We start from the raw sequence: 17022 nt of genomic DNA on the forward strand, positions 1-17022 counted from the left end.
CAAAAAATTTATTTTATGCCTGTTGTAAAAACCCACAACGAGAGAGGGGTTATCAGGCAACCGGTGATTTTTTTTTTTTTACATAGCAGAGTACTCTTGAAAAAACAATACTACCCAAGTTGAAGAAAAAAAGTGTTTCCTTTCCAGAAGAAGTTGAAGAAAAAGATGCGAAGAATTTGGACGCAGTCAATGTGGTTTTGCCGAAGACTCCCGTGGTGTCGCGGTCTTTGACGGGGGCTAAGAGTCCAGGCACGCCATACCACAGTGTAGAGAATTGTAGAAAATGCCAGTTCAATAGGCTCGAGACTTAGTCGTATTGGCTCAGTCAAATCAAATTGGTGGAGTCTGTGAGCAAGCATTTTGTTTCGGCTGCTTTCTTTGGACTTGCCTTTGAATCCAAAGCTGAGGTTTGGTGTTTCACTTTTTTTTTTTTAATTTTGTTTTGTCTTTGCAAGCTTATGCTTTTTATAATTGTAGTTGCCAATTTTCCATGTTTCGTTGTAAGAAAACACTAACGATGATAGGTAAGAAATTAAGAATGTTCAAGTAATCAACTGTCTAAAAAGTTATGGAAATCTAGTTAACAGAAAATTAAAATTTTCTAATTTATCAGACGTGCTTTTAAAAAAAAAAAAATTTTCAAAATTTCATTACCTATAAGGAAAAAAAAAAAAAAAAGATGTGTGAGTGTGTGACACTGTAATTTTTTTTTAAACCGTGATAGACTACTATAATTTTTAGGACATAGTTTCCTAAAAAAAAATAAAAAATTTAGGACATAGAGAGTCGAATATTAAAAAATGGACCTGAAGATTTTTATTCCAAAACAACCTCATGAACCATACACTTTGCGCCAAGTATTTACGTGCGACGCTTGAATTTGTTTATATATAGCTATAAAAAAAAGATTTCACATCACAGACCATTAATTCGAATTTTTTTTTTTTTTTTTTTTTGAGAAACCTCCCTTCTCAGGGAGGGAAGAAAAACAAAAAAGGGTGGCTCATGTGTGATATCACAGCCGACCACACCCCACAGATACATCGCCTGTGAGTACCACCAGCACATAATGGTGCCTGCGACTTGGACTCCACCCATGCACTTTGTTTTTTTTTAGAAACCAAAGTCCAAACCCCACACCTATGGGGTATGAGGACTCGAACCCGTGCCTGACACAGCCATCAAAAAGGGGGCAACCACTAAGCTACACTAGCTGGTGGTACCATTAATTCGAATTAGATCGTCTTTATAACCAGTAAATCCTCCCCATCTTGGGGCACATGATGAGCTGTCACTGTGTATTCCATTGATTTCAGTCACTACTTTCTCAAAGCTTAAAAGCCATTGCACTTTCATTTTCTTCTCACTTCTCAACATTCACATCCATGGAGATCTCCAAGCCACATGCAGCACTGCTCTCTAGCCCCGGGACAGGCCACCTCATCCCTGTCCTCGAGCTCGGAAACCGCCTTGTCACCCACCACAACTTCGCCGTCACAATCTTTGTTGTGAGTTCCCACGCGTCCCCAGCAGAGGCCCAAGTCCTACAGTCCTCCATGAGCCCCAAACTCTGCAACATCATCGATCTCCCACCGGTTGACATCTCCGGCCTAGTTGATCCAAACGCTGCGGTTGTTACACAGATCGCTGTAATGATGCGTGAGGTTCGGCCAAACCTCAGGTCCTCAATCTCTTCCATGAAGCTTAGACCAACTGTGCTCATCGTGGACTTCTTCGGAACTGAGTCTTTGCCCATAGCTGACGAGTTTGACATGTTAAAGTACGTTTACTTTCCCTCAAATGAATGGTTCGTTGCTTTGACTATATATGTTCCATTCCTAGATAAGGTAGTGGAAGGAGAGTATGTTCACCAAAAAGAGCCACTGAAAATCCCGGGTTGCAAGCCGATTCGGCCTGAAGAAGTGGTTGACCCCATGTTGGAAAGGACTAACCAGCAATATTTTGAGTACCTACGCATAGGATCTGAGACCCTAATGAGTGATGGGATTTTGATTAACACTTGGGAGGATTTGCAGTCCACAACACTCACTGCACTCAGAGATGAGAAATTCTTAGGTGGGATTGTTAAGGTGCCAGTTTATCCTGTTGGTCCTATAACAAGAGCAGTTTCAGGTTTAAAGAGTGATTTGTTTGATTGGTTAGACAAGCAGCCAAGTGAGTCGGTGATTTACGTTTCATTTGGAAGTGGTGGATTACTTTCGTACGAGCAAATGACCGAGGTGGCTTGGGGTTTGGAGCTAAGTCAGCAGAGATTTGTTTGGGTGGTACGCCCACCTACCATTGAAGCTGCAGACGCTGCTTTTTTCACTGCAGGGAAAGGAGGTGATGACCCTTTAAGCTACTTGCCCGATGGATTCTTGAGACGAACTCAAAGTTTGGGACTTACGGTCCCTTTTTGGGCTCCGCAAGTTGATGTGCTGAACCATCCTTCCATTGGGGGATTCTTATCACACTGTGGTTGGGGCTCCACTCTAGAGAGCATCACCAATGGAGTGCCAATGATCGCATGGCCTCTTTATGCAGAGCAGAAGATGAACGCTACACTGCTCACAGAGGAGATTGGTGTGGCAATTCGCTCGAAGGTGTTGCCGTCAAAGAAAGTGGTGCAAAGGGAAGAGATAGAGAAGATGGCGAGAATGATTATAGAAGATAATGATGGGAAAAATGGAATCAGAGGTAGGGTCAAGGAGCTAAAACACAGCGCAGAGAAAGCTTTGTCTAAGGGTGGTTCCTCTGATAATGCATTTTCGCAACTGGAAAAACAATGTAAGATGTGCATGGAACGACAGAAGGCGACAGCTCAGTAATTAAGCCCCAAGGCCCATTGTTCTGCACAACTTAAATTCTTCTAAGGGTTTTTTTTTTTTTTTTTTCTTGGGTTTCTGGAATCATGTGGATCTACAGTACCGCTTTATCTGTTTTATCAGATCTGTTTTATCATGTCTGTCTGTCATATCTGTTTTTTTGTTTGCTCTCTCTCTCTCTCTCTCTCAAAAAAAAAAAAAAAAAAAAACCCTTTTTTTTTTTTTGCTAAGAAAAATATAGGTTCCCTAGTAGGTTGCGCAGGCAGGGTGTTAGAATTGGACAGGTTCAGTCAACTCATGTGGATGCCTACTAACGGACCTTTGTTGGCAATGAGACTCATATCTAGATGAGTTAGACGAAGTGTTTGAGTCTTACCAATTGAGCCAAGCCCCCATTGGTCTTTTTTTATGTTTCATACTATCTAAAAAGGAATGCAAATAAAGCAAGAAAGAGTGAAAATAAAAACAATGGCGTAAAATAAAGTTAAGTAAATAAACCTTTCCTTATCACTTTTTTTAATAAAAAAAATTCAAATCTATGTTTATTTATCAAATCTCAAAATATTTTGAGTAAAAATTACTTTTTTTAAAGGAAAAGATTTGTTTTTATTATTTTCACATTACCTTTGCTCCAAAAGTGAATATCACTTTTATACATTTTTCTTGAATAAAAATTGGTTAAAATTTTTATACATTCTCCATGAATAAAAATTGTTTGAATAGCACATTTTTGGTCCTTAAAATTTTATTTTTGTTTTAAAATGGTCACTATATACTTTTAAATTTTAGTTTATTTCATATACAATTAATTTAACTATTTTAACTCTATATAAAAAAAAATAAAATAAAATAAAAAAAAAAACCTAACTATTTTGGAAACATATTTATCAATATTTATCTGGAACCTACATGCAAAAATTCTTAATAAAATAAAATTAATTAAAAGAAAGCCACCTCTTCCATAGAACTGTATGTGCCCCCACATATATCGACAACCATGTTTTCGAAACATTTAAAGAAATATGAAGACTAAAATAAATTATTTAAAAGTATATAATGGTACAATTTTGAAAATTTTATTTTGAGGACCAAGCGTTCAAATAATGCAACCAAAAATATATTGACGAGTAGCGTATGAATGGTTGTCCGTAACTTGCAAACCGTCTATAACAATGACGAATAAAAGTACAGATGAGCGTAAGTGCATTAATTCCAGACAGCATTCAATGATCGAATGATAAATAAGCACGAGACTGTTATCCCCATCCAATAATGTGCACTTAAAGGTCGGTTACAGATAGCAAATGTGGGGATTAAATGACCATCATTAAGCATTAAATCCACTAGTTACAATGTAACGTTAAATTGAGTATTAACTCATATTAAGGATATATAAAGCCATGAAAGACAAGTAAAAAGACACGAATTACACACACTACAAAATTGAGATTCTTAAGCAGTTGAAATTAACTTTAGCAACGAAAGGTCCTTGGTAGGCCCCAAATCGGTGCCTTCATCTATTTGGTACTTTTTCTTACACAGGATTTCAAGTCATCCATCAAACTAACGAGGAACAAACTGATGAGGTGAAATCGTTCTTCATCAGTTTGGTGCCATCTGTGGGGATACTGACCATAAGCCATTGAACTCCCTGCTGACTAAGTTCCACAGAATCGATGGACTCAGACACTATTCCCCCACCAGATCCGGTAGTACTGGCTTAGCAAATCCAAGCACTAGCAGCTAATGTGTAAGAATTGATGAAACAGAATGAAAACTTGAAGCGGAAAGCGCGTCCTGAGGGCACGAGTCTATTGCAGTTTCGGCGTAATCGCAACGACAATGACAACAAAGCCCAAAGCCCAAAGCCCAAGAAATTGTAGAAAAGAAACTTCAAAATATACCACACTGTCAACATGGGGCAGTGATCAAATGACGAAGAACATGAGAAAAGAGCTAAATGAGGTCAAAAACGCCATGAAGGGTAAGATTGCAATAAACCTTGACGGCATGATTAAAAGAACAGACTCACCCTTCACCACCGGCATTCTGGAGTGCCCTTTGCCTCCCAAATTTCATCTACCTCGGCTGGAGGTTTAATTACGATGGCACGAAAGACCCCTTGGATCACATAGAAGTGTTCAAGACAATCCTAAGTCTCCAACAAACCCCAGATGAGGTTATTTGCCAGACGTTCCTAGCCAGCCTCAGGGGAGTAGCAAGGGTCTGTGATAGGCTAAGAATATATTGACCCCTTGTAATAAATTAACCAATTAATTAGCCAAGTTAATTAATTAAGTTAATTAACATGAAATAAACGTGGTAGCACAAACAAATCACCAACTAAGTTAAATGCAGCGAAAAATAAAGTTAACATGGTGATTTGTTTACGAATGGGGAAAACCTCTAAGGCAAAAACTCCACCGGGTGAATTTAAGGTCACCACTCTCGAGAATTCACTATTATCAAAACAAGCGGTTACAAGTAAAAGAATCCTAGTACCTTATATCAACTTACAGTTGAACCCTTACCCCAATACACAATTGGACTTGTTTTGTGGTGACAATTTCTCCTTTTCAATGCACGGCTCCCAGTATGTAACTAACCAATCGACGCATGGATCCAAGTACGTGACTAACACACCAACTTGAGAAGGATGTTGGCTGCAAAGTTTTTCAATTCATCCACATGATAAAGATCAAGAAACTCCTTGGTTACAAAACCCTTGGCGCACAAACGCAACAGCTTCTTCAAGAGAAAGATGAATTAAGGCAGATGTCTCTAGTCACAATATGCTTGTAACAACAAGTACAACAACCTTATGACGGCCCTTAAAAAAATCCTTATATATGTTTAGGGTTGTGAGAAAAGAAAGCCTAAACACTTACACATGGATATGCGTGAAATCAGATCTGAAAAATTGATTTTCGTAATTCTTGATAGATACAACTGTCGAGCTTATTTGTTGAGTTTCACATTTTAAACCTCGATAGATACATCTGTCGAGATATCTGTCAAACTTTAAAATACAGCACTTCTTTAGTTGATTCTTGAACAAATTTGCATGGTTTCAATACTTGAACTTGAACTCTTATTTTTGAAGTATTAAACACATCCTAGATCTATCCAATTACAAATAAAGTGCGTTTTGTCAAAAGATTAGCTAATTCTAAATGACATATGTCCTTAACATGATTCACATATATCCTAACAGTCTAGTTCAATAAACTACCAGCAGCGTCTATTGCAAATTTCAATTGGCTGAGCGACTCCTTTGTTTGTCACTTCATTGGGGATCAACGCCATAAAAGGCCCACCTCCTACCTGTTAACTATGAGACAGCAAGAAGGGAAAACCCAAAGGGAGTATGTGAAATAAAGGACGACCTAGCACTGAAATGGCCCAAGCCTCGGAGCTCGTCCTCAAAACGGAGAGATATAAAGAAATACTGCCATTTCCATAAAGATCATGATCACTATATGGATGATTGTCGAGATTTGAAAGAGTAGATAGAGGAGCTGATTCAAAGAGGAAAGCTTCAGAAGTTTGTGAAGAAAGATTATTAAGCTCGTCAGTGAACAGATGAGAAGTCCACCGACAACCTTAAGGAAGAAGATCGGGATAATTCCAAATAGATTATAGGAGAAATAAGGACAATCACTGGAGGACCAGACGTTGGAGGATCGTACAAGTCCCTGAGAAAGGAGGTCCAAAGGCAAGTAAACAGTGCCCATGTTAAAACACCCAGTAGCAAAACATCATCGAATTGGGAATGACAAAATTGTCTTCTACGAATGAGATGTAAAGAGGTTCAAGCAGCCACATGACGATCCACTTGTCATCACGCTAACGATTGAAGGGTACAACACCTGAAGAGTTTTGGTGGATAACGGAAGCTCAATGGATGTGATGTACATAATGGCATTCCAGCAGATGAAGTTAGATCCAAAACGCCTCAAACCTTTTGGATCCCCCTTGGTCAGTTTTAGTGGAGACCATATGTACCTGAAGGGCATTATTTCATTGCAAATTATAGCAGGGACGTATCCTGCTCAGGTGACAAGGATGGTAGACTTCCTGATTGTCAATTGCCCTTCATCTTATAATGTGGTCCTTGGATGACGGACACTTAATCGTCTCAAGGCAGCAACCTCCACATTTTGCCTGAAGGTAAAATTTCCAACCCCTTATGGGATCGGAGAGATACATGGAGACCAACTTTTAGCCAGGGAATTTTACCAAGCAATCTTGGCATCCAAATAGAATCACACCTGGGTGGTAGAAGAAGAAGCGCCCAAACCCACGAAGGAAACATAAAATATAGAATTGGTGGAAAGAGACCCATCCAAAACTACCAAGGTAGGAAAGGAGCTCCAACAGTCCTTAAAGGATGAACTCGTGAAGTTTTTGAAAAAGAACCTGGACATCTTTGCATGGAGCCATGAAGATATGTCAGGGATTGACGAACGAGTGATAGTGCACTGTCTTAATGTCAACCCAAAAAAGAAACCCATCCAACAGAAGAGACGAGTATTCACTCCAGAAAGGAACAAAGCAGTTATGGAAGAGGTGAAAAATCTCTTAGCTGCTAGGTTTATTCGAGAAGTTTACTACCCTAAATGGCTTGCCAATGTTTTCATGGTAAAAAAATCCAACAGAAAGTGGAGAATGTGTGTGGACTTCACAGACTTAAATCATGCGTGCCTCAAAGATAGTTTTCCCCTTACTAGAATTGACCAGCTCGTTGTTTCAACATTTGGTCATGAACTGCTAACCTTCATGGATGCTTTTTCAGGTTATAACTAGATCCTAATGAAGAAGGAAGATTAGGAGAAGACCACGTTCGTCACTAGTTAGGGCCTATACTGCTATAAAGTCATGCCGTTTGGACTGAAGAACACAGGTGCCACATACCAGAGATTGGTTAACCAGATGTTCAGTAATCAAATAGGCAGGAATATGGAGGTCTATGTGGACGAAATGCTCGTAAAAAGCAAGGAAGCCAAAACCCACCTAGATGACCTCTAAGAGACATTCGATACTTTGAGAATGTATAAAATGAAGCTCAATCCTACGAAGTGCATCTTCGGGGTCTCGTTAGGGAAATTCCTAGGCTTCATGGTATCACAGCGAGGGATTGAAGCAAATCCAGAGAAGGTCAAAGCAATACTCGACATGACCTCCCTAAGAACAGTCAAGGAAATGCAAAGACTGATGGGACGAGTGGCAACATTAAACAGGTTTGTCTCGAAGGCCATTGATAAGTGTCTTCCATTCTTTAAAACTCTTAAACAGGCCTTCCATTGGACGAACGAGTATGAGGTAGCCTTTCAAAGCCTCAAAGAGTATCTGGCAAAACCTCCATTGTTGAGCTCGTCAGTCGAAGGAGAAGGGCTATTCTTGTATCTTGTTGTGTCACAAACAGCCATTAGCTCGGCATTGATTCATGAAGAATCCAAAATACAATGCCTTGTGTACCATACAAGCCAAGCTTTTTAGGAAGCTGAGGCAAAGTACCCATGAATAGAGAAGATGGCCTTCTTGCTAATCGTGGCTTCAATGAAGCTTCGTCCATACTTCCAAACTTGATCAATTTTCTTATCAAACATGCTTGTATTGATTTATGAATTATTTGATTAATTTATTCTTTCACCATATAAAGTAAATAGCGCAACTAATATTTTGCTTCCACAGGCAAATATATGATAACATGTATTGAATAAATAACTGTTAAAATTATATTATTTAAGTTAATTAGATAAATTGAATTTAGTTAAAAAAAACTTATAAATATTATAAACAATGACTCTGTATTGTTAAAAATTATATACAATTTTTAATACAAAAAATATATTTTATATTATCAATAAATTAAAATTAATATTATATATGAACTTATTACAAACTTACAAAATTCTATCTAAAGTCTAAATAAATATATTTTTAATATGTATATATATATATATATATATATATATATATTAAAAAAGTAACTTTTTATTAACACAATGATTCGACATGTCTTTTTGCTCCTATGTTATTATAAAAAAACGTTATAATAAAAATACTGTGTAATATACACAGTGTGAAAGAAGGGGCTATATGTTACACACAGCCGCTCTGTTTGTTTCAATATTAATGTTTTCTGGAAAATGGTTCATTTTCCAAAGAGCATTTCCTAGAAAACTATCTTATTTTCCAGTATTTGGTAACGTCCTTGAAAATGCGCTTGAGAATGTTTTCTGGTGTTTGGTATGTAATTTTTTAAAAATATTTCTTGTATAATTTAAAACATATTTATTATGTAAACTAACTAATATAATCATTATAAATAAAAAACCAAGAATGAATTTGGTTTTCATACTAATTAATCTAAAATTTTGACAATAGATACAATCAAAATTAATTAGTTGTCAAATTTTCATGATCTCTACCACTCATCTTGCTCATATATATAGACAATAACATACGTACGTATACACACACACACACACACATATCAACCATTTGTCTACTATGGTCAACCACAAGTTTTCAATATTACTCTAAATTATGTATTTACATAATGTACTGCATAATATATCATCACTACATAGGATCTGCCAACAAAAAATGTATTTGCCAACAAATGCAATTCTCCTAAACAATTATCATTCATTATATAACAATATTATTAGTCCACGGTAAAGATTGTCCCATGTAAAAGCAATTTAGAGCAATATAGGTACTATGTTTAAAATTTTCATCTTTTACTTCTTTCATTCTTTCTTCTTCTTCTTCTATTATTTTTTATTTTATTTTATTTTTTTTCACTTTATGTACGAAAAAGAAGTAACTTCTTCCTGGAATTCATCAAATTGAAAATTTCTTAGAGAAAAAAGAAAATTAAGCTTGAAATTCAAAGCAAAGAATTGGGATTTTGGTAGAGAGGAATGAAATGATTACCGTTGAAAATTTTTCTCCTTTGCAAGTTGGAGCTATTGATCGATTAGTGAAGTAAAGAAAAATCTAATCAAAGAATTGTGTTACAGAGGGGAAGAGAAACATGGAGAAAAGAGAGAAGAGAGACAGTTAAAGAGAGAGATCTATGGGAAGAGGAGAGACCAGAGTTAGTGACGGTAAGGGTGTGAGGAGAGAAAAAGCAAAGGGAAGAGAAAAAAAGTGAGAAAACTTACCATGAGAGAGAGAAGGCACCAAAAAATTATATTTCCCACGGCTATAGATAAAGATAATATTTATAAAAAATGCAACGCATGAGAGAAAGATTGTTTTCCAATTTTTTTTTTTGGAAAACAGCTTATAGAAAATAAGCCTTATTTTTATTAGAGTTTTCCATTGACCAAAAATAGTTTTCCATTGACCAGGTGTTTTTTTGTGCTACCAAACACTGGAAAATGTGGAAAACTATCTTTACAGAAGGTTTTCCAGTGAAACAAACAGAGCGAGCGTGTGTAGACTTTTTCCTTGTTTGGAATTACAGTATTTAATTGGCACATGATATCATTTTTTTTTTTTTTTTTTTTTTTTTTGAATTTCACATGATATCATTTTCACCTTTGGAGTTACTGGAAAAGCAAGGTAAAGAGTTGCATGTTACAACATGAAGGGTCACCTCCGTAAGCCCTATGGCCCACTGATTTTTGGTACTTAATTTTTTTTTTTTTTTTAACAATTTCTATGGAAGCTTTTCAGTACTTTAATTGTTTGTCAATTTCAATCTCAGTAATATTAGCCCACTTTTTAAAAAAAAAAAAATTTATCACTTTATGAGGCAGAACATGCAAGACACGTGTTTATTATAGAATAAGTAGTGACGGAACCAGAATTCGAATTTGGTAGGCCAAAGCTTAAAACAATTTTTTTTTTTTTTTTTTATGATCTACAAATTAAAAAAAAAAAGTTTCATTATATCCATATTTCGTATTTCTATACACCAACTAAAAAAAAGGGACTTCTTAACCAAAAAAAAAAAAAAATCTAAAATCTAAATAATCACAAAAAAACAAGCACAAGTTTATAAATATTACTAATATTAGCCACACACAAAGGGACAAAGACAAAGTTCACAAGTTTATATATATTACTAATATTAGCCACATCACACAAAGTGACAAAGACAAAATTTTTGATAAAACCAAAACAATCATACCAAACACTTTGGTCAACTGGTCTCACAAAAAAAGTCACTTATGATTTACCAAACACTAGTCTCCCAAATTCACAATCACAGTTGATAGTACTCACAAAACTAGTCACATCCTATTGTCCTAGTGGTCCCCCTTTATTTCTTTATAGATAAAACCAAAAAAAAAAAAAAAAAAAAAAAAAAGAAGTTACAAACAGTTAAACACTGAAATCGGTCCACACAAAAAGTTACAAAATTACACAGTAGTTGAGAGACACAACACGCCAGTTCATAAAAAGCCACAACTCACAAACACAACAGTCAACACACCACAGTTCATAAAAAAACGCAGAGGGCAGAGGGCCGAGGGCTAATTGGCTAAGGCAGAGCAATATAGCAAAGGTTCTGAGGAGGAGCAGCAGCAGCAACAGTTTGGATCTAATATGAGGAAAAGACCAGCAGCAGTAGTGATGAAGATTGGAGTCGTTGATAAGGTTGAGTGGAGGAAGAGTGAGGCTAGGGTAAAAATTTGAGAATTGTAATTTAGGTTTTCAGTCCATATTTATTTTTTATTTTCTAGTTTTTAGTTTGTTGGTTATTTATTTATTTATTTTTGGATGAGAGTTAGTCGGTTTTCAGCATCATATGATTTTTTTGTATACCCTTTTATATATATATATATATATATATATATATATCTAATTGGGGGGCTATTAGGATGAAAATTTAAAATTTTAACACACACAGACATATATATATATATATACTAGGGTTTTTTTTTTTTGGCCCCCCTCTCCCCGCCGCCCTACTGTAGGTCCATCCCTGAGAATAAGAGTAATGATTAAGGTTAATTCTAAATTTTATTTATATCACAAAACAAACATATAAATAATTTGATATTTAAAGTACATGGAGATTTACATTTATCGAAAGAGACAATAATTATAAGAATTTTGATAATTATATCATAAAAAGTTAATCTTATTCGTATAATAATTTTGATCACACACAAAGTTAAGGTAACTATTTAACATATATATATATATATATATTTTAATATAATAGTTTTTTAGTACCTATTTGCTAAAAGCAAAATATCCACTCTCTAAAAGCTTTTAAGAATGATAACGAATATCATCATCTTCCAAAAAATAAGAAACTGAGTTTTGCTAAGAAAATAAAAATATAATAAAAGGCATGTGTCATTGAATTTTCTATTAGATAAATTATAAGTTTCAAAAATTTAAACCTATAAAATCAATGTTCTTTATATAACAAATAAAATACCTTATATCATTATTCCAACTTTTCAAGCATTACTACCATATATCTTGAATTCAAAATATGGGAAGAAAATTTTTGAAATGTTAAAATTTAGTAGGAGTATTTTAGACATTACACAATAAAATATTTTAAGAAACATAAGCTTTCATTAGGGTTTAACTGAGTGAATAAATTTCTCAAAAAAAAAAAAAAAAAGAAGAGTGAATAACATATGACATATTTGCTATTTTCCAAATATTAAGGAAAAAATTACTTGAATTTAAAGTTTAAGAAGAAATTGTAAACTACCCCAAACATAAAGGATGAAAAGTGTTTTTATCCTAAGTTTTTGGTTTTTGTGTGTAAAACTATGTGGTTTTACTTAAAATGGTGTGTAAGGAAAAAAAGAAAAAGAAAAAAAAAAGAAAGTCAATTCAAGAAAATTGTATGAGAAATAGTGAATTTTGGCTCAACAAAGTTGACTAAACGAAAATATATATATATATATATATATATTATAGAAACACAACAGAATGACACAACATTTTTATAGTACCTTTATAAATTTGTTATATTTTATTTTGACTGGTAAATAATTGACAGCTCAGCAGTTTTCAAAATATTGTGACAATAATAAGATATCTTAACATTTTAACAAAAGAAGTGCTATATCCATGACATTTTCATAACAAATTATAAGTAGTAGATTGTCACTTATTATTGGTGGACAAAAAAATAATTTTATTGGTAAATTTAAATTAGAACCAATAACAATTTACCATCTATGATTTATTATGAAAATGTTGTGAAAATTTTGTGAATATAGCATTTCTTTTTTTACAATACCTTTATTTTTAGTTGTGGTTGTTTCTAGGATGATATTATTTCATTTTATTTTGACCTATAAGGACATCTCAACAATTGTGAAAATATTGTGCTAATTTGTTGTGTTAATATATTTTATTATACTATACAGTGCGAAAATTGAACAAATCATAGCAAAGCTACTGTAGCTTTACACATTCACAAAAGAAGAAGAAGAAGAAGCTGCTAGCGAAACAATGTAGGTTGAACAACCCAAAAACACTGTTAACTTTTTACTATTTCTTTAGAGCATTGGTTCTTTTTATATATAGACTTTGTGACCCAATGAGAAGGAGAGTTCCGGAGTGCAAACTTATGACTAATTAACCCTCTTTTGGGGTCATACTATCTAAAAAACAAAAGAATTCAAATAAATAAAGGAAGAAAATAAGTACTGTGGGGGGATGAGGACCCAAATGATTAGCAAGGTTCATATAGTGGTGGCCTCGAGGAGCTTGGGCCAATTGTCCTCGAACGGTGTGTACATAGCTCCCCCTTGGACCACCCAAACAATAAACTGACGAGGATGTCGAGGACATCTGCTAACCTCGGACGGTTGAGAGGTAGAGTCAGAGAATTTATGGTGCACTCCTTGGGAAGACAAAGGTAAATAGGTTCTGAACAAGGAGAAGAAGAAAAAGGAAGGATAGGGTAGTCATCCCCTCTGCATTTAATGCACTGTAACCACTTAGCTAGCCGCATTAATGGAGGAATGACCGTGAACAGTGTCCATCACATCTCATATTTTGTTGTAGAAACCTTCTAGCAAGGCCTTGATGGGATAAGTATTAAGAAAATCTGATCTCAACCCTCCAAATGTAAGATCCAGATGCATCCTAGCTAGTATATATAAAGCTCAAGAGCATTTGGATCAGGGGAGAAAAAATCAATAAAGGAAAAGGAAAACTATTCAATTATACCTTCATCCTCGAACTGAACCCGAGGACAAACACTTAGCTTTTATTTATACAAATTCAAGTTGAATATTTCTACATTGTATTCACAATATAACTCTAATCTTTGTAACATCTTATAAAATGGATACTACGGGTTTGATCTTGCATCCCATCTCTATAAATTAGTTGTGTGAGTGAACTGTAGCTTAATTAAAAACGAGCCTTAATTAATTACCTTACTTTTCATCGCCACAATTGGCGCCTTCTGTGGGGAAGTCTCCTGAAGTATCTGTGTAAAACGCGTGGTTGTGGCTGGTCCTAGGCACAGTGGATCACAGGAGTCTATAGGCTTTCAGCGTAAAGATCATTTCGTTAATCTTCAACATAGGAGGGATCGAGATATGGTGCATACTCACAGCCAGGGAGCATCTTCCTTCCATTCTGAACAAACTGGACAACATGAGGCTAGTAATTATTCACGTGATGAAGAGCTCCATTATTTAGAGAAGAAGGTGGAACATTTACGTCGACATCTTCATCGACAAACTTGGAGAAGGGAAGATAGGACTCCCTCCTTAGATCAATATCTGAGTATTAGAAGTGATGGAAGCTACTAACCTAGAAGCAAGACTCCACCCAACGAGTTGTTCATGTCATCATCTCGTCACACTTCGGGATGAATGCACTATCGTAAGAAATCCAGAACACCACCAAGAAAAGGCTAGGGGCATGATGCTATGGGAAAAGCTCTCCTTCAAATTTCTCACTCCCCTTTTTCTCAACGTATTGAATGAGTTGAGCTCCCTCGTCGCTTTAACCAGCCAACTTTTATCATCTATAATGGTAAAACTGATCTAGTTGAGTACGTGAGCTAATTTAACCAGAGAATGGCCATTCATTCAAAAAAATAAACCTTAATGTGTAAGGTCTTTCCCTCGAGCCTTGGTCCAGTAGCTATGAGATGGTTTGACAGTCTTGAAGAGAGATCAATACATTCCTATGAGGAGTTAAAAAGGGCCCTCGGGGCAAGATTTGTAACCTACAGCTGGGTCCCCAGACCCCTAGACTCTTTACTTTCGATGTCCATGAGAGAAGGGGAAACATTGAAGAGTTATTTTGATAGATACTGGGAGATCTATAATGAAATTGACGGTGATTTTGAAGACGTCACTTTACGAACCTTCAAAGTGCGTCTCCCTACACATTCAAACCTATGGAAATTGCTTACCATGAAACCATCTCGGGATATGCATTAATTGATGGATCGAATTGAGAAGCATAAAAGGGTCGAAGACAACCAGAGCTTTAACAAGGGGAAAGCCAAGGTTTTCACCCCTGACCGAAGGGATAGCTCGATAGGCTGGTTTGCATCTTCTAGGCTGAGGGGAGAATTCTACAACCCAGCATCCCACAGTATCGCAGGCCCTCAAGTGGTAAACTCGGTGTTCAAAGAGCCAATATATCAAGTATTGGAAAAGATAAAGCACAAGCCCTACTTCAAATTGCAAATAAGATGGGAGGAAACCCTATTAAGAGAAATCAAAATCTATATTATCAATACCACCAGGACAAAGGTCACACGACCTAGGACTATAGAACTTTCCAAGCTTTTTCAATCAATTGATTAAAGTTGGTAAGTTAAAGCAATTTTTGCAGCAACCAAATAGTTGAGGGGACCAGCTTGCGGCTGGATCTTAGAGAAATGGAGCACCTCGGTCATCTTTGGGAATGATAAATGTTATATTTGCAACTCCAAGAGGAGCACCTCATCTAGTTAGATGGGTGATGTTGGTATCGCCACAAATGGAAGAATCTATGGAAGAGGCACCATGTAAGAAGTCTAGGGTCTCGAAGCAGCCAATCATAGGATTTTCCGAGAAGGATAAGGTGGGAATGATTCAACCACATGACGATGCCCTAGTGGTAACCTTGTAGATAGCGAGGTTCGATGTTAAGAGGGTGATGATTAATCAAGGTAACAGGGCAGAGATTATGTATTTTGACTTATTTAAAGGTTTGGGACTTAGACTTGAAGACCTGGACCAATATAATGCTTTGTTAATTGGGTTTGATAGGAACACTACTATTCCAAAAGGGATGATCTGGTTGCTCATGCAGACGGGAGATAAAGTGGTAAAAGTGAATTTCATAGTGGTTGATGCTTTTTCACCATACCCCGCCATCTTGGCCAGGTCGTGGCTTCATGCAATAGGGGCGGTCTCATCCATGTTGCATGTCAAAGTGAAATATCCTACCAGGGAGGGGGTGGCCGAACTGGTAGGATGCCAATTGGTGGCCAGACAATGCATGGTCGCAACAATTGATCATTGTACTGCTGAAGTTAGTTCTTTGGAAGTGACTCCAACGTTGTAGCAATCACAGTTTGGGTCGCTCACCTCCTCAGATGGTCCAGTATCTTGTGAGGAGTTAGAAAGGATCACCATTGGAGAAGATGCGGACAGGTACTTTAAAATTGGGATTTAGCTCCCAATGTAGGATAAGAAGCAATTGGTGGACTTTCTTAAGGATAATTTGGATTTCTTTGCATGGAATGCTTATGAAGAACCGGGGGTTGATCTTGAGTTTATCTACCACCGATTAAATGTTAATCCAAAAGCTATTCCAAGGAAGCAACCACCTCAGCATTTGTTTAAAGAACATGCTGAGGCGGTAAAAGACGAGGTTCGTAAGCTCAAACAGGCTAGAGCAATCAAGGAAGTCTTCTGCCCTGAGTGGTTAGCTAATACCGTAGTGGTAAAGAAAAAAATCGGGAAAATGGAGAGTTTGTGTAGATTTTATAGATCTTAATAAAGCCTATCCAAAAGACCCATTTCCTGTCCCAAGGATAGATTAGTTGGTTGATGCAACATATGGACATCCTAGGATGAGTTTCCTGGGCGCTTTTCAAGGCTACCACTAAATCCCGTTGGAGTTGCTAGAACAAGAGAAAATAGCCTTTCTCACTCCAACAGGAAACTACCATTATAGAGCAATGCCATTTGGACTTAAGAATGCCACATCCACATATCAAAGAATGGTTTCTAGAATG

The 17022-nt window shown here is 36.2% G+C and overlaps 1 protein-coding gene across 1 annotated transcript; it reads left to right on the top strand.

Moving 5' to 3' along the window:
- The first annotated feature begins 1249 nt into the window (after positions 1 to 1249).
- LOC115950744 (anthocyanidin 3-O-glucosyltransferase 5-like) lies at positions 1250 to 2961 on the top strand. The gene has a single exon (XM_031067980.1). The coding sequence runs from the start codon at positions 1386 to 1388 to the stop codon at positions 2826 to 2828; it is 1443 nt and encodes a 480-aa protein (XP_030923840.1). The 5' UTR covers positions 1250 to 1385; the 3' UTR covers positions 2829 to 2961.
- Positions 2962 to 17022: the final 14061 nt, after the last annotated feature.

This window comes from Quercus lobata, chromosome 6 (assembly GCF_001633185.2).
Source record: "Quercus lobata isolate SW786 chromosome 6, ValleyOak3.0 Primary Assembly, whole genome shotgun sequence".
Lineage (NCBI taxonomy): Eukaryota > Viridiplantae > Streptophyta > Magnoliopsida > Fagales > Fagaceae > Quercus > Quercus lobata.